The sequence below is a fragment of the Mytilus californianus genome, unplaced genomic scaffold (genome assembly GCF_021869535.1).
Source record: "Mytilus californianus isolate M0D057914Y unplaced genomic scaffold, xbMytCali1.0.p SCAF_11, whole genome shotgun sequence".
NCBI lineage: Eukaryota > Metazoa > Mollusca > Bivalvia > Mytilida > Mytilidae > Mytilus > Mytilus californianus.
The window spans coordinates 36,778,577-36,798,007 of record NW_026262593.1 but is presented as its reverse complement, the minus strand read 5'-3'; the positions used below and the strand labels follow the sequence as shown (position 1 = coordinate 36,798,007).

At 31.5% G+C, this 19,431-nt stretch overlaps 1 protein-coding gene across 6 annotated transcripts in view; it reads right to left on the bottom strand.

Annotated features, from left to right (window-relative positions):
- Positions 1-19,431, bottom strand: part of LOC127720004 (kinesin-like protein unc-104) — an 86,450-nt gene that overhangs the window by 49,531 nt on the left and 17,488 nt on the right. For 4 of the 6 annotated variants that reach the window (XM_052226409.1, XM_052226411.1, XM_052226412.1 and 1 more), the window contains exons 6-11: positions 8,463-8,641; positions 5,710-5,821; positions 5,079-5,222; positions 4,302-4,325; positions 1,978-2,056; positions 1,281-1,359 (exon numbers count right to left, since the gene is read on the bottom strand). In XM_052226409.1, the coding sequence (XP_052082369.1) occupies positions 1,281-1,359; positions 1,978-2,056; positions 4,302-4,325; positions 5,079-5,222; positions 5,710-5,821; positions 8,463-8,641 (617 nt within the window). The remainder of the gene's footprint in view (positions 1-1,280; positions 1,360-1,977; positions 2,057-4,301; positions 4,326-5,078; positions 5,223-5,709; positions 5,822-8,462; positions 8,642-19,431) is intronic. The other 2 variants (XM_052226410.1, XM_052226414.1) reach the window with 1 other exon arrangement.

Genomic DNA, 19,431 nt, shown 5'->3' with positions numbered 1-19,431 from the left:
TTACTTGATATTTAGAAGAAAATAAAAATTTTGCAATTTTTCCATTAATAAAGGGGCATAATTCTAGAACTGTTAAAGTGACGCCACCAAAATTCAAACTTGATCTGTGTTTTGTGGTAATCAGCATTGTGTATGAGTTTCATAACATTTGGTTGAAGCAAATTTAAGTTAGAGAACGGAAACTAAAAATTTTGCAATTTTTCCATTGATAAAGGGGCATAACTCTAGAACGGTTATAGTGATGCCATCAAAATTCAAACTTGATCTGTGTTTTGTGGTAATAAGCATTGTGTATAAGTTTCATAACATTTGGTTGAGGCAAACTTAAGTTAGAGAATGGAAACTAAAAATTTTGCAATTTTTCCATTTATAAAGGGGCATAACTCTAGAACGGTTAAAGTGATGACATCATAATTCAAACTTGATCTGTGTTTTGTGGTTATTAGCATTGTGTATAGGTTTCATAACATTTGGTTGAGGCAAACTCAAGTTAGAGAACGGAAACCAATTTTGGGACGTACATACATACGTACAGACGGACAAGGGTAAAACTTAATGCCCCCACCGCTACGGCGGGGGCATAAAAATTAATGATTTTGGATTCACTTATTTATTGATTTTTCTACTGTTATGAGGACCCATCCTCCTTCATAAGGGGTCATGTAATCATTACAGTCATATTAGCATTTCTATAAATCTTGTAGATTTATAATTTAACTTCCACCAGTTTGATTTGCCCAGAGTATGTGTAAACTTACCTTAGAGTACTAAGAATTTCATCATAGTTTAACCTGCCATGAGTATATGTAAACTTACCTTAGAGTACTAAGAGTTTCATCATAGTTTAACTTGCCATGAGTATGTGTAAACTTACCTTAGAGTACTAAGAGTTTCATCATAGTTTAACTTGCCATGAGTATGTGTAAACTTACCTTAGAGTACTAAGAGTTTCATCATAGTTTAACTTGCCATGAGTATGTGTAAACTTACCTTAGCGTACTAATAGTTTCATCATAGTTTAACTTGCCATGAGTATGTGTAAACTTACCTTAGAGTACTAAGAGTTTCATCATAGTTTAACTTGCCATGAGTATGTGTAAACTTACCTTAGCGTACTAAGAGTTTCATCATAGTTTAACTTGCCATGAGTATGTGTAAACTCACCTTAGCGTACTAAGAGTTTCATCATAGTTTAACTTGCCATGAGAATGTGTAAACTTACCTTAGAGTACTAAGAGTTTCATAATAGTTTAACTTGTCATGAGTATGTGTAAACTTACCTTAGAGTACTAAGAGTTTCATCATAATTTATGTCTGCTGGACTCAAAGCTGCTATCATGGCTGTCTTGGAATTTCCACCTGATAAACAAAATTATTTTTGGTTCATTAAAAAATAGACCTTAACACTATTTAGGAATCTGAGACACTTGACCCTAAGAATTTGTGATACTTTAACTATTGACGTCTTACAATAATCACTTTTCCTCTGTGGCATCGGACATTTTCTCTTGTGACTTATGGGAAAGTCTGTGATGTGTAGCAATGGTGGAAAAATAGCTATATTTAACATTTCAAAGTATAAAGGACTTCTGTGATGTCCAACAAAGGCTGACAAATAGCGATAAGGCGTATTCAACCTTTCAAAGTATGAAAAACTCAAGAGACTTGTTTCACTGTTTGTAAACTACAAGAAAAATAAGTAGCATCATTGGATAGAACATTCCCATTGTTTTTAACATTATCAACCAACCACAATGTTTTGAAAATGCATTCCAGTTGATAATTTTATTTTTGTTCACAAGATTACTTTTTCTGCCTGTAAATGTCGATTATTTTTAAATATTTTACCTAAATTTTCCCTTAACAGCCAATGTTTTGAAGTATATTTTTTTATAAAGCTTTCCAGTTGATCATTTTTTTCTAGTTAGAATAATTTTTTTCCCTTGTAAATATCTTGGTGACATTTAAATGTTTTACCTAAATTTTCTCTCAGCAGCCATGTTAGTACAGAATCCCTGTAGGGTATGAAGTTATCCTTCTTTTTCTTTTTTGTAGCCTTTAAAATTAAAACAAAAGTCAACATTGGATATTCCACAAAATTACCAAAAACATTATATTTTGCTTGTGGAAAATAACTTCTCAATGATACACAAAAAAAAGTTAAGATATTATGGTCTGCACTTCTACTTGGTCAATTCCTTACTATCATTTTCCTAAAATTGAATGGCCTCCCAAACAAAGTACTGTAAAATATGAACTTAATAAAAAATGGTAAATATACAACAGGCCACCTCCCCATTCCAGCTAATCAAATATTTTATCCATTCTAATTTACCAATATTAAATGAAAACGTTTTTTGGTACTGAAATTATTTGTACCCGATTTGATTTCATCAATACTGTGTGATTTGAAAATTTCTCTACAACTTAATTGTTCTTTATGAACAGATTGCCATTTAATCCCATTTGAGCCGTATGTAATTGAGATGGAGTGCATTATTATAATAAACTGGGCTTCAAGTGTTTGAAACTGCATGATTGTAACTAACAAATCAAATATCAAAACTTAATTCAATATTTATCTTACAGTTGTACACTTACTACAGTTGAACTTGGGTAGCTTGGACACCAATAAATTTTACATTATAGCAATTTTTGTCAACTTTTTTCCCCTATTTAATGCTTATCCAGCTTTTAAAAAGTAAATCAGTAACTAGAATAATGTAAAATTTCCATTAGAGCTAATTTACTAATGCTTGTAGATTGAGACTTTGGTTGTCTTGCTTGCTTTGTTTGTATAAACGTTTGCTCTAGCATTGTAATTAAGACTGACATCTGCAACCAATATAAATAGGCGGAGTTAAACCTGTATACATTATACTTAAATTTGACTGGATCCTCAGATAGGAATCTAAAAATAATGTATACAGGTTCAACTTCGCCTATTTATATTGTTTGCAGATGTCAATCTTAATTACAATGCTTGAGCAAACATTCATACAAACAAAGCAAGCAAGCCAACCAAAGTCTTCCTCTACACGCATTAGGAAATTAGCTCTAATATTGGGTTCTGTTTGCTAGCAAAGTAAAACTGTAGTTCATGAAACATACAACATTGAAAAGTGAAAGGGAAAACCATATCTGACGCAACATTTCATAAATTAATTAGTTCACTTTAATTTGACTCAATACTGAGATCTATTTTCCAAATAAAGTCTCAGAAGAGGCAAATAATTGTGTCATTTCCTAAAATTAGTTCCTTTTCACAATTTCAATTAGTGATCGTCAAAAAATCCCTTTTAGAAAACATTTAAAATTATAGCATATTAAATATGAAGTTGTTTTAATTCAGCCGATTTTCAGAGCTAATATTTTTTTTTTGCCAAATTCTTTCAGCATACTTTAATTTTTAACACAAAAAAAGTGCAACATTCTCTCTCCAAGTTCCAATTTTATTTGAAAAGTTGGAAGAGATGCTAGGGTTTTTTTTTATAATGTCTTCATAGCCCAATTTTTAAGCATTTAATAAGAGCAAAGTCACTTTGTAGATCAGATATGGTACTTTGCATGAAAATAGTCAAGGTGACAGGACTTAAAGATTAGCTTACACTAGATTGCATTAAAGCTATGAAACTATAACATCACAAGCTTAGTCTAATTGTATCTTCTTCATTTGTATTGCCATGCAAAATATGAAATTGACCTTTGCAAAATAAATCTTAAAATTCTGACATAAAACTTTGAATCTCAACTGCTGAATAATCTTTGAAACAAACTGAGGCATGACATTTAAAATAGAACAATCATCAGAAAAACTCAGAATATGACCAATCAGAATTTCAAAATTAAAAGAATTCTGAAGACATTATTTTTTTATATTATAAAATCATGCCACACTGGCTATCATGATGGTTTAAAGTTCATATCTTTCCATAAAAGGTGATATGTTAGAAAATATAAAAACAATCTTCTTAATGAAATAACTGGGCATTTTTTCATTCCATCATCATAGTGCAGTGATTAAGTAACAACATACATTCTGAAACTACCCCCATAAAACATCAATCAATAATTATTACCAGCAGATCATAATGAATCATGAAAGACCACTTCAGTATTCAAATTTAGCCATATAAATTTCATTGCTCAGCCTTACGAAGAGCCCTAGTAAATAAAACCTTAACCAATGAAATAATAAAAATACAATGCCATTCCCACAATGCAACATTTTTTTCTAAATTGGTCATTTCTGAGTTTTTCTATCCAACTATTGACCTGTTGACTTGTTTTGTTACACTTACTGATAATTTGTTATCCAGGACACTCTAAAAATTGAAACAATTCAAGTAGTACACAAATTTTTACAATATTGATATGTATCCTGAATGGATTTCATGTCTTTAAAAGTACTCAATAATCTGTGATAGTATTAAGAAAGTGAATATTTTGTTGAAATTAAAACAGGTTACAAACTTTTTTAAGTAAAATATTGCAATATAACCTGCACAAAAGGGAAGTAACTCTTACTGCATTTGTAGTACAAATAGATTGATTATATAGTGTATATATAAGCTTAGATATAGAAGAAACCAAGCTAAGTCGCTTGTGCCATGACTAATGAACTGCAATAAATTAGCTGCATTACATATTTAGTTTTATCTTCTGAAATATTTCTTTTGTTACATTTCAGTTTTAACAGTCGTAACAAATCATTTAACAGCATTGTTAATTCTCCATCATAAATAATGACGATTACATTTTTTTCAGCACTATTTTTGAATAATTTTGCAACTCATTTAACATTATTCTCAATTCTGATCATGAAACAGGGCGATCACTATATGTACTATACGTTTAACACTAAATTTTACTTATCAAGAAAAAGAGAAAGTATCTTAATTCAAATTCACCAGTAACCAATAATTAAACATTACAATTTATCAAAAATGTTTACATCAAAAAGTCAAAACAAAGTAACGTTTAAATGTCCGGTTGTACAAAATTGAAAGACTAAATGGATATGAAATGCTATGACCTTACCATTTTTTCTCAAGATTACATCAGATATGAACACTTACACATTCAGCAAGCGCTGAGATAACTTTTCCGAGTGTTGTCAATGACTTGTTTATATTAGCACCTTCTTTCAGTCTAGTTCCAGTAGCACCTGTTGAATCAGCTCTTTCACTTCCTGCTAAATCTACCAAACTTATCTTACTGACCTACAACATAAATCAAAAGTACCAGTTTCAGAGTTCTCAAAATATTTTTTTCTCTGGTGATCTGATGGTCCTTGAAGAAAATTTGCTGGTCACCATTATTTTGCAAAATACAGAAATTGTGTTGGTCAAAACCTTTGAACCACAACTTTTTGAGAACTCTGCCAGTTTTACAGCTAAATTACTTCAATAAGCAGTCATTACAGGAAATGTATCTTTGCTTATTTGTTTACTTAACCATGAGTATTTTATCAGAAATAACCAAAATACAAATTGTCAATGTAAAAATAAGTAGATGTGGTATAACTGCAAATGAGACAATTAGCAATCAGTGACTTAGGACAAGGATGCTATAGGTCACCGTAGGGTCTTCAACAATGAGCAACACCCATACTGTATAGCAAGCTATCAAAGGTCCTGGCATGACAAAATATGACACAATTCAAAGGAGAAACTAATGGCCTGATTTATATGTCAATAAAACTATTACCTTTTCACCAGTAAGATTTGTGGTTGCATCATGTCTTTTCTGTGTTAATATTATTGTAAATACAGCATGTGATCTACTACTTGTTTCATTCATGTTGGTGGCCGCCACAGTTCTGCAAAATTAAAAGTAAAAATTTATCAATTAAAGGTTTATTGAAACAACTTCAAAAGGGTATACTTTTGACCAAAAATTGGAATAGTCATGTGTCATTTTGACCAGAGGTCCACTGATTAACAAATTCACACAAGCAACTTTATACCCATAAGATACTATAAATTCAGAAATTTTTTTATTCTTAAAATTGCAATGGGGTAGGTTCCGTCAAAATACAAATTTATATTTTGAATTTTTAAAGCCTAATTTGTATGCAGCATTTCTTGAAATTGAATTAATTAATCTTGCATTTTTGTCAGTGGTTCAACATTATTTCTTGAAATAGAATTAATTAATCTTGCATTTTTGTCAGTTGTTCAACATTGCAATAATAGATGCACTTAAAAAAATTAAGAATTTACTGTAGTTATTGCTTCTTATTTGATTAAAATTATAATATGATATTGAAATGCTATTATTGTCTGGCCTAGTCAAGAACACTGTCTCTCTAAAAAATGAGTGTCTGGTTTGTGTGGGTATAAGAGATCGAGATAATGTCCCTTATGTGATCTCACATATTTTTAAGATCATTATTAAAGGGCGCAATCCGAAATGTTGTTAATATCCATGAACGTACCACAAATGATGACCTACAACTTGTAATTACTGGAGTTTCACCTGACATTTTCAACAAATGACAAAGTTTTTTCCCTGAATTCTTGTGGCAAAAAAGGGTGTGCCGATTAATTATAATACAAATTATACATAACTTTTTACAGTATTTACATTAATAAAATCATTCCCTCTTGTAAATTGAAATCATTCCCTTCATGTCAATTTGATCTTTAAGGAAAAAAGTAAAAACATGAAAATAAAACCTTGCAAACAGGTTTGCATGAAAAATTATGAATCTTAATTTCTGCAACAACAACAAAACAAGAACGTGTCCATAGTATACAGATGCACCACTCGCACTATCATTTTCTATGTTCAGTGGACCGTGAAATTGGGGTCAAAACTCTAATTTGGCATTAAAATTAGAAAGATCATATCATAGGGAACATGTGTAATAAGTTTCAAGTTGATTGGACTTCAACTTCATTAAAAACTACCTTGACCAAAAACTTTAGCCTTAAGCGAGACAGACGGACGAACGGATGGACGGACAAATAAACAGAGGCACAGACCTAAAAACATAATGCCCCTCTACTGTTGTTGGTGGGGCATAAAAACACTTTACAGTATAACAATTTCATTAATAGACTGATCGCTCTTTCTAAAGGTATAAATCATTTAATTTAGTTTTACATTACTATAAAGAAGCATGCCATAATTTTCTATCAATTTTTTTTTGTCTTCCTCTTAAGTTTCTTTCTATGGATTTTCTGACTTAAGAAAGACTTCTACATAACTCTTTTATACAACTGCTTTGGAAATATTATGCCGGTAATATATTTATGCTATAGCTTTTAAATAGATAAATGAATTAAAGATATGAATATGATTTTGATTAATTTAGCAAATGCCAAAAGTGTTTTCAAGTAGGAGTTGAATATCTAAAAGTACAATTTATTATTCTGAGATAAAAATGCTTATTATATTAATTTCCATAAGGCAGATGTAATGCTGTTTCATGCAGAAATCATAATCAATTTAAACTTGTTTCAATAATCCTAAAGGACTAACTTAATTTTATAACATTTTACCAAAATAAACACAAATTGCAAAAGTGCCACAATCAAGCAAATATTTGTCTCATCCTTCCTTTATCATCTAAAAGCTTAAATCTTAAGTCCTGTATCATATCAATCTGTTTCTCAGTCATTAGCACTATCAAATATCATTTTGAAAAAAGTCCCAGCATTCATTTCTGTCAATTTAAAAATAAGAAGATGTGGTATGATTGCCAATGAAACAACTCTCCACCAGAGGCCAAATGACAAAGAAACTAACAACTAAAGGTCACTGTACGGCCTTCAACTATTGCACTACAATTTACATCTTATTTCAATATTAAATCTTAGCCATTGTTTAAATTCTATGATGTTATCAAAAAACTGTGACATTAAAACTGCTATGATCATGCAAACATGTAGTATGATTAGTGAAATTTGTGTAAAAGGAACTCTTGTTCAAGATATACAGTGAAAATTCTAAAATAATAAAATTTATGTAAACTGCACACATCTAAAATGAACAGAAACTTCAGTCCCAAAGAGATACAGTTTAGACGGTTGTAATCCTGTCGGATGTCTTGGAGGTGAATAAAGATGAGTAGTATTACATTATTCAGTATCGAAAAGGTTTGGTTTAGACAGGTGTATTTTTTCATAGGTCTTGGAGGTGAAAAGACGAGTAGTACTACATTATTTAACAGATGTAACCAATTGTTTCTTACATATATATGTACAACTTCAATAGACTCTGGCTAAAATGTTAGCAAAAAAATCCCATTATCTGATTTTTTCAATTAGACAATAAATGTATATTCATTGAATCTTCTGCAATAATAAGTTGACCTAATCCTGAGATGTTACTAGCCCTGACCACTGCTATATAAAAGGGTTATAGTGATTTTTTTCAGTTTTTTCTAGGACAAGGCCATTATTCTTCCTTTTTTTTTGATTTTCAGACCTTTTTCTTCTTTATGTCATACCCACCTTGCCTTATTTCCTTCATCAATAAGATTATTGATATCATCAAAGGATTGCACAGCCAGTTTTGACAGGTCCTCCACATAGGGACCAAGTAAGGGATGTTCACGGACTTTCAGGTTGTTCTTGTTGCTAGGGTTCAGTAAATCTCTAACTCTCTCACAATAAATCTCCATGTAGCTAACCTAAAATGACAAAAGTATTTTGTTCTTATTACTTGGGTTCAATAAATCTCTAACTCTCTCACAATAAATCTACATGTAGCTAACCTGAAATGACAAAAATATATCTGTCCAATTGAATATTATTTCAGAAATATTATTAAACTTGATTGCAGATTGTTTAAGGTTTCAGCTTTTTGGTTTTTGGCACTATAAAAATGTCTGACTCTGTGTGCACACATTTTTAGTATGAAATGTTTCTGTTTTTGTCCATGCTTTTAAACTCCCAAAAATTACAAAAAAAAAACTAATTAATTCTTCACATGCTTCAGTAAATGTATATGTATAGTAATAAATTGCACTTTCTAAGTTTCCATTTGTCTTTAATTATAATAAATAATGTCAGGGCCAATAGCTTTGCTTTTAATGACAAAGGTCACCAACCTTTGACATGACAAACAGAGCAATTTTCAGACTAAAGAGGAAATTATACTAAGATCATATTATCTCTAATCAAACAATTTTACTAGAATTACCTCAAAATAGTCATCATATGACATCAAATCATGTCCATTATACAAATTAATCTCCATTAGTTTTACTACGAGTTTACATTAAATTCATGGGATTATTTGTTTGCAGATCATATGGCCTAACGAAGACAAATCAACATAAACATGAAAATTCAAAAACAAGACATTAAAAGACAACATATGGAATAAATTTAAGACCTGTACTTCCTTGTGATTCTAATAATTGTTTTGACAAACTTATTCCAAATCTCAAGTCTCAATTCTGAGAATTGGCCTTTATATATTTTATTAATTGTGTTATCCAAACTGAGCTCTTTTAAGAAAACATGAAATTACCTACTGCAATTTTCCTTTCATATTACATCATGCTGATTAAAAGGTTTCTGTACTATGATTGTAAAAAGATGTTTTAAATTGAGATGAATTAGTGGTGCATACATTTTATGGGGGAGAGGTAGGGGGCAGGAGGGTTCTTTATTTTTTAAATTTTACTTAATAATTTTTCGCACCATGATGTATTGACTTTGTTACTCTTTCTATCTTTATAATAACACAAGAGTGCACACGCTGAAATGTCTCGCCTTCTTTACTAATCACTGATATTATGTTGATAGTCCTAATATAAAGCTTTATTACAACTGTCACATAAACTTAACATTAACCAAGAAAACTAAACATTGACCAATGAACCATGAAAATGAGGTCAAGGTCAGATGAACCATGCCAGGCAGGCATGTACAGCTAACAATTCTTCCATACAACAAATATAGTTGACCTATTGCTTATAGTTTAAGAAAAGCAGATCAAAACACAATAAAATGCTCCGCAGGGCGCAGCTTGATACGACCGCAGAGGTCGAACCCTGAACAGTTGGGGCAAGTATGGACACAACATTCAAGCTTGATACAGCTCTGAATTTGGATTGTGATTAAATATTTGACACAGCATAGGTTTCTGGCAGAATGAATGTGGTCTAAGAACTTAAAAATTTTAAATTGGACATTCACCTATTATGGTCCAATATCCAAAATCTAAATACATGGTTAGATTCAGCATATCAAAGAACCCCAAGAATTCAATTTTTGATGAAATCAAACAAAGTTTAATTTTGGACCCTTTTGACCTCAATGTGGACAAAGTTGATAATGGGGCCCAAAAATCAAAAATCTAAATACATGGTTAGATTCAGCATATCAAAGTACCCCATATATTCAATTTTTGTTGAAATCAAACAAATTTTAATTTTGGACCCCGATTTGGACCAACTTGAAAACTGGGCCCATAATCAAAAATCTAAATACATGTTTAGATTCAGCATATCAAAGAACCCTAAGAATTCAATTTTTGTTAAAATCAAACTAAGTTTAATTTTGGACCCTTTGGACCTTAATGTAGACCAATTTGAAAACGGAACCAAAAATTAAGAATCTAAATACACAGTTAGATTCGGCATATCAAAGAACCCCAATAATTCAATTTTTGATGAAATCAAACAAAGTTTAATTTTGGACCCTTTGGACCTGAATGTGGACCAATTTAAAAACGGGGCCCAAAATCCAAAAACTTAATACACGGTTAGAATCAGCATATTTAAGAACCCCAAGAATTCAAGAATGAAACCCCATTGAAATTGGTCAAGAAATAAGCAACTTATACGAAGTATCTTCTTTTGCACAATACTGTGCAATTGAATATTTCTTGCAATTGCACAATACTGTACAATTGACAATTTCTTGCTATTGCGCAATATTGTGCTATTGGATATTTCTTGCTATTGCACAATACTGTGCAATTGAAGATTTCTTGCTATTGCGCAATACTGTGCAATTGAAGATTTCTTGCTATTGTGCAATACTGTGCAATTGAAAATTTCTTGCTATTGCACAATACTACCATATCATTATTATTTGCTTTTAAATATAAAACAGAGAATTAACCAACTTAAAATGGAAAATTTTAAAAGAAAAAAAAAAGGAAAAAAAGAAAAAAAGGAAAAAAAAAAAAAAATCCCCCCCCCCCCCAAATTTTTTGAACCCCCTTATGATTCATCACCCCCAAACTCAATCCCAGCCTTCCCTTTGTGGTATGGTACCTTGCAGTACAATTTCAGAGAGATCCATACACTTGAACACAAGTTATTGTCTGGAAACTAGAAAAATGCTTATTTTTGGCCCCTTTTTGGCCCCTTTTTGGCCCCTTATTCCTAAACATTTTGGGCAATTACCCCCAAACTCAATTCCAGCTTTCCCTTTGTGATATTGAACCTTGTAGTACAATTTCAGAAAGATCCATACACTTACACACAAGTTATTATCATTAAACTAGAAAAATGCTTGTTTTTTGCCCCTTTTTTGGCCCCTAATTCCTAATATTTTGAGGCAATTACCCCCAAAATCAATCCCAGCATTCCCTGTTTGATATGGAACCTTGTGGTACAATTTCAGAGAGATCCATACACTTGAACACAAGTTATTGTCTGGAAACTAGAAAAATGCTTATTTTTGGCCCCTTTTTGGCCCCTTATTCCTAAACGTTTTGGGCAATTACCCCCAAACTCAATTCCAGCTTTCCCTTTGTGATATGGAGCCTTGTAGTACAATTTCAGAAAGATCCATACACTTACACACAAGTTATTGACATGAAACTAGAAAAATGCTTGTTTTTTGCCCCTTTTTTGGCCCCTAATTCCTAATATTTTGAGGCAATTACCCCCAAAATCAATCCCAGCATTCCCTGTGTGATATGGAACCTTGTGGAGCAATGTCAGAGAGATCCATACACTAACACACAAGTTATGTCTGGAAGTTACAAAAATGCTTATTTTTGACCCCTTTTTGGCCCCTTATTCCTTAACTGTTGGTACCATAACCCCCAAAATCAATCCCAACCTTCCTTTTGTGGTATTGAACCTTATGGTAAAATTTCAAAGAGATCCATTCACTTAAACTAAAGTTAGAGTGCGAAAACCAATGTGTCTTCGGAAAACGACGACGACGACGCCAACGTCATACCAATATACGACCAAAAAATTTTTAATTTAAAAACTTAACACTGAGCAATGAACTGTGAAAATGAGGTCAAGGTCAAATAAAACCTGCGCGACTGACATATAGATCATGAAATATTTCCATACACCAAATATAGTTGACCTATTGCATATAGTATTAGAAAAAAGACCAAAACTCAAAATCTTAACTTTGACCACTGAACCATGAATATGAGGTCAAGGTCAAATGACACCTGCCAGCTAGACATGTACACCTTACAATCATTCCATACACCAAATATAGTTGACCTATTGCTTATAGTATTAGAAAAACAGACCAAAACAGAAAAACTTAACATTGACCAATGAACCGTGAAAATGAGGTCAAGGTCAGATGAAACCTGCCAGACTGACATGTATCCCTTATAATCATTCCATACACCACATATAGCTGACCTACTGCTTGTAGTATCTGAGAAACGGACCTAATCACGTAACTTTAACCTTGATCACTGATCCATGAAATGAGGCTGAGGTCAGGTGAACCCTGTCTGATGGACATGTAGACGTTGCAAGGAACCCATATACCAAATATAGTTATCCTATTACTCATAATAAGTGAGAAATTTACATAACAAAAAAACTAAACTTTTTTTTCAAGCAGTCGCTGAACCATGAAAATAAGGTCAAGGACATTGGACATATGACAGACGGAAAGTTCGTAACATAAGGTATCTGCATACAAAGTATGAAGCATCCAGGTCTTCTACCTTCTGAAATATAAAGCTTTATACAAATAGTTTACGCCGCCGTCGATGCCACCGCCGCCCGATAGTAATACCTATGTCTCACTTTCTGCGACTTTCGTCGCAGGCGAGACAATAAACTAGAGAATTCTTGTAATTACTTATTTTTCTTCTTTACAGTCATCAATTGTCTATCAAAATTGTCAAATTATTTAGCTTTAATATATTAAGCAGTCATCCCATTTACCCAGAGATCTACATGCCTGTCTGACATTTTCCACCAAATCCAGAAGACTAATGAGTAAGAAGCCTAAAAACTTTATTTCTGGCTATCTTCTTTTGCCAATACTGTTTTATAGTCTTAACAATATGAAACCAAATGGATATGAAAATATTTTGTCACAAACCACAGAGCAGTTAAATCATATGTCATGATGAACTACTGTAACCATTCATTTTTGATGTGCCTAATTTCTAGTTTTAAGTCACAAATTCATTTTCACAGTTTTATAATGTGATATGTGTCATAATGTGATATGAGATATGTGTGATATGAAATCACTTTTCAAGGATATTTTTTCACTCATTTGTAAGTATAGCAATTCTTAGATAACAAAATTCACAATGGAAAAATTAATTCTAAAATTAATTAAACGAATACAGTATTTTTTCCTCTACAAATGATTAATGCATTGATATCATGTCATTTCAGTGACCATATGGTTTGTTACATATTCATAAAGACCTCTCTTTGGGAATATTTAATTCAGTGACCAGTGATGGTTCATAACATGTTATTACTAGCCTCTTTTGGGATTTTCCATATAAGATATTCAACTAGAGTACCTAAAATGGACATGAACTCTTACAATTCTCAAAGGAGAAATTTTTGTGATTATCTCCTGAATCAATGATTTGCAAGTACCAGTTTCAATCCCTTATTTTTATTTTGCATTACCATTTCTGGACTTTGAACTATTTTATTTGTCATTTCTTTCATAGACATAGTTCCTAGATTGCTATTAACTGTAAGTGCAAGGAATATCTTTTAATGAAATATTCACGATAATTGATTTTTGAGAGAGTCAGCAAGGTTAATTGCAAAATGAATCAATGCATACCGTATAAAAAGAATAACAGATGACTCATAACAAATTCCGATAGACCGTTATACAGGGTGCTTTATGAAAAATCGTTAAATCATTGGAAAGCATGATCGAAATTATAGGAATTGATTTTTTACAAACTACATCGCAAGCTTGGCTCAAATGCAGATTCACTTGAAACTGTGTTAAATGTCTCTTGAAGGTGGAATAGTGCATTAGCTTACTGAAATTAAATATTGTAAACATTACAGAAAGTGATTTTTACGAACTACATAGCAAGCTTCTCTCAAATGCAGATTCACCTGAAACTGTGTTAAATGTCACTTGAAGGTGGGATAATGCATAAGCTTACTGAAATTAAATATTGTAAACTGTCCCCTGACTTTAATTGTTTTCAATCACTAATTTTTTTATTGAACAAACGTACATATTTAAAAACAAAAGGAATAATAAATGAAATATCATCATAGCATGATTAAGTCCTCATGTACCGGGAATGTAACCTAGAAATATGATTCATTTTAAACAAAATCAATGCAAATGACAGGATGAAAATAAGACAAAAAGCAATTCTTATTATTTGATGCTAACCACTGAGATCTGCAAATAGACCTCAGAAGGAATTGAATTGTGATAGACCTCAGAAAAAATTTAATTGTGATAAATTAGTCGGCTTATATAAATGCCCCATACTGTGACTGTATTTTTTTTCAATAATTTTCAAATAATGTGTATTTATTATTTTTTGTCCAGGATACTAACTTTCTTTGATGTCATAGGTAAAGTTGAACCAAAAGTTTAAGTGATCAATGAAGTACAAATCTACTACAGATTTCTATATAGACTTTGGCAAAACCATGAAAATATACTTTTCTGTGAATCTACAAAAATTTATACCCACCAAAATAAATGATTCTACAGTAATTTTTATAATATTCATTAAGGCTAAGGGAGCTAAATAAAAAACATATTTTCTGATAAACAATGTTGTCAGCAAAGTTCCTGGTGAATTTGAAGCATTAGAAAAGGTGTAATGATTCTAGAACTTATTTAGCAGTACTCGAAAAAATGCATCCCTGTCTTGGTGGTCATTGAGAATCGTACTCTGCAGACTCAGAATCTACTGATCAAAATACTGAATTTGGTATTTCAAGCACAAAATTTGTACACGAGTACTGAGTAAAGTTTTATGACCATAAGCCCTAGTCTCCAATTCATATACTAATAGCAAATTGAAAGTTTTGCTTTAGGAAACCTCAAAGATAATTTACATACAATAATATGAGGAGGTGCATACTGCCATTAGATACTGTAAATTCAGAAATTATTGCGATGTTTTTATTATTGCGAAAAATGCGACAGGGTTATAATCGCAATAATTTAAACTTGCATTTTGAAATTTTTTATTTGAATTAAACAGGATTTTTCTCAATATCGCAAAAATTAAAAAAACGCATTTTAGGTTAAAATGACAAAATCGCAATAATAAATGCACGCAATAATTTGTGAATTTACAGTACTTTAAATTCATTAAAACTTAAATCCAGCAACTTGTTTAGGAGCTGCAGAAATAAGATTCAGAGATGTAGATACAAGGCGCAGAGCTGCAGATACAAGGCGTAAACAGAAAAAGAACCACAGTACAGTCACTTTTTACTGTTGCATCAGCAAGGGATGGTAGTAAAATGAAAAATTACAGTAACACACCTCAGTTGCCAGTTGTAACCAAAAATAAGCTTTTAAAAAAATCCAAATCATGTAAAAGCCTCATTTTGATTTGCTAAGGAAATTTTTAAAGCTGTTAACTGAAAAACTAATTACAGTACACAAATATAGAACCTTGAAATCCATTTGTAGATAAGACTGATATTTCTTCTTTTGATTTTTAAAACAGGCTCCCGGAAATAATTGTCAAAATTAATGTATATTAAGCACAACCAGACAAATAACAACCAAACAGGGTACAAACTTAAATTGTGTAAACTTTCCAATCAAATGTTTATGGTGTATGGTGTACTGTTCATGGTTCATGGTGTATGGTATAAGTGGGAAGTTTACATCATTCAAGGATTGTAGCTCTCAATAATAAAAATGAACTACTGTACAAAAATTGTTCAAAGTAAAAGAAATCTTCACAATCAGAGATTCAGTAATCCTTCAAAGTAAAACATATTGACTGGAAATTTTCTCAGCAATAACAATATATTTGGCTATTTTAAGAATCTATGTTGTCTGACATCACAGACAGTCAATGTCCATTAATTTTTCAATTATTGCCTCAGAACAGAACTTGTTAAAGGAAATCTGTAGCATGATAAAAAACTATAAAAGAGCAAGAATTCTTTTAAGGAACAGGATTTATCAGTTAAATTTTATTTAACTACTAATGAATTACAGCTTTTTTATTTAATAATATCTTTAGATAAAAACTCATTTGAAAGATTCTAGTTTATATGGTGAAATGAAGCTGATAGATATAAGAAGATGTAATATGAGTGCCAATGAAGCAACTCTCCATCCAAGTCACAATTTGTAAAAGTAAACCTTTATAGGTCAAAGTACGGCCTTCAACACGAAGCCTTGGCTCACACGGAACAGCACGCTATAAAGGCCCCCAAAAATGACTAGTGTAAAACCATTCAAACAGGAAAACCAAGGGTCTTATCTATACAAGAAACGAGAAACACTTAGGAACCACATCAACAAACGACAACCACTGAACATCAGGTTCCTGACTTAGGAAAGGTGCAAACAAATGCAGCAGGTTTAAATGTTTTAATAGGCACCAACCTTCACCCTACCTGAAACAATAGTGTAACATCACAACATAGAAAGACACACTATAAAATATGAGCATATTTCAGCTTTTTACTTTCCATGGAACTTTAAGGTAATTTAGGATGTGTAGGTAGGAAGGAAACACAACAATTATTTTCTTTCCTTAGAGCATAGATATTTACGTAGAAAAAGAAGCTTCTGCAAGTCATCTACCAGAGCACCTGTGATCTCCCCCAGTTTTTGCTGGGGTTTGTGTATGGTCTGAGTCTTTAGTTTTCTATGTTGTGTTTTGTATGCTGTTGTTTGTCTTTTGTTCTTTTTTTTTTTTTTGATATGACGTTGTCAGTTTATTTTCTACTTATGAGTTTGAATGTCCCTTTGGTGACTTTCCCCTCTCTTTTTCAATCATAAGGTACACATATATTCACATAACCTTCTATAACTTCACAAGAACAAACATTAACACTTTACATCTTTCTATCCCCATCAGAATAGACCATAACAAGGCAAAATGACGTTTTAGCAAAAGTCAGAATCAATATTATGTCGGCGAAATAGCTACTTTATTTGATATACGATATGGAGAAAGGGGAAAAACTGATTAAGAAAATTCCTATTTAAATCAAGCAGATAAATAACAAATCAATGATCCCTAATTGATCTTATGAATGATATTTGAACACTCTGGCATTTAATGTTAGACCAGTAATTATGATATCTTAAAATGTTAATAAAGCTACCAAATTTGGAGACATTAAATTGTAGATATTAAGGCTGGTTTCCTCAATAAAAGATATATGGTTTTGTAATGAACTCCCACATAAGTTCTGACAAATGATCCAGTGATATTTAGTCTTAAATTTCAAACACTTGCCATAGCTTTTTTTTTACATAAAAATTCAGTGAAATTAACATTTATGCTCTAAGGCCTCATAAATAAAGTTGTGTTTTATCCAAACACTACCTTCTCTAACCCATTTTATAGACATTTTTGTTTATTTCAAGAATATTTCCCTGTAAAATCTATAGAAAATACTTTTTTAATTGTTTTACCTACATACCTACCTACCCTATTTTTTTTATTTAGCCAAGAGGCTACATTTTTTTTGCCTTATTCACAATTACTCTGTCGCTGTTGGAATTAACATGTTTTCCCATAATGTTAAATGTCAAAGGAAAAAACGTCAATGTCAAAATTCAAATTCATTGTTTAAACATATATATCTAAGGTCAGTCAGAGTTGAATGACAAGGTCAGCAGAAGTAAAGCCCTTTTATTGGAAAAATCTTGAGAGGCAACTCATGAACAGTGAACCGTCTCATAACATGATTGACAAAGATATCACCTCTGTGTTCTTATTACAGTGAACAGTCTTATAACATGATTGACAAAGATATCACCTCTGTGTTCTTATTACAGTGAACAGTCGTATAACATGATTGACAAAGATATCACCTCTGTGTTCTTATTACAGTGAACAGTCTTATAACATGATTGACAAAGATATCAATTCTGTGTCCTTATGAAGAATCATTTAAAAATCAAGAAAAATATTTTCACAAAAACATTTACTAGTAAAAGTGATATATCTTAGACTTTATAACTACATCTATTGTGTGAAGTCACTGCTGAAACACTACCAGATTTCAGTTCAACATAAATGGAAATCTTTCAAAACTACAAAGTGGTAGGGCCTATTTCCTCTAAATTTTTTACTAACTAGGACCATTTTCAAAAGGTCTTTCACTCTTTACTGAAATTCATAGTATCACAGCCCAATGTGTGAGCTTGAAATTTCTAACAATATTGTGGATTATTTCTAAACGTATCACCAAATTATAAATGCCAAAAGACAGCCCAAAACTATGAAAAGCTGAAGATAGTCCAAAACTGTAACTTGACAGATTTCGGCAAATTTTGTACATTTATCCCAATAATGTACAGGGACGACATTCATAACCAAAACCAAAATTCTGTTGTAAGTAAAGCTATGCATTGCCTTTCAGATTCAATGTAAATCCTTTTGATTAGCGACGTCCTTCAATCGCAAAATCTGACAAAAACAAGTAAAATTTTCAATTTTGTATCGAAAAGCTTTCAACAGCAACATAAAGTTCTGAATAGCATTTTGATTTTATGAAAATATGTTAAACTGTGAAACAATATATTATGCATATGACAGATTTATTAATTTTCAATTTCAATTAAGATTTGACATCTTTTAGACTGTGAGTGAAATAAATACAGGGGAAATTCAGGTCCTACCTCTTTCATTGAAAACTCTGGCCAAATAAGTCTCTTATCACCCTTATCTTACAATGACAAAAAATCTAAACAACATCAGTAAAAAAAATTTACCATGACAAAATATCTAAACAACATCAGCAAATAATTTTTTAACATGATATAAAATCTAAACAACATCCGCAAATAATTTTTTACCAAGACAAAAGAACTAAACAACATCAGCAAATAATTACTTTTATGTTATCTGAAGTACATGTCGCTTAGGAGTAATAACATAGAAAATGTACCAGAAAACCTCTGTCTTTTGTACCAATTAAAAAGCCTATATTCTCATCAATATTTTAATCCTTTATGTTTTCAAAGGAGTAAAAAAATCACAGAATCAAGTGATATTGTGCTTGCAGCAAAGTAAATTTTT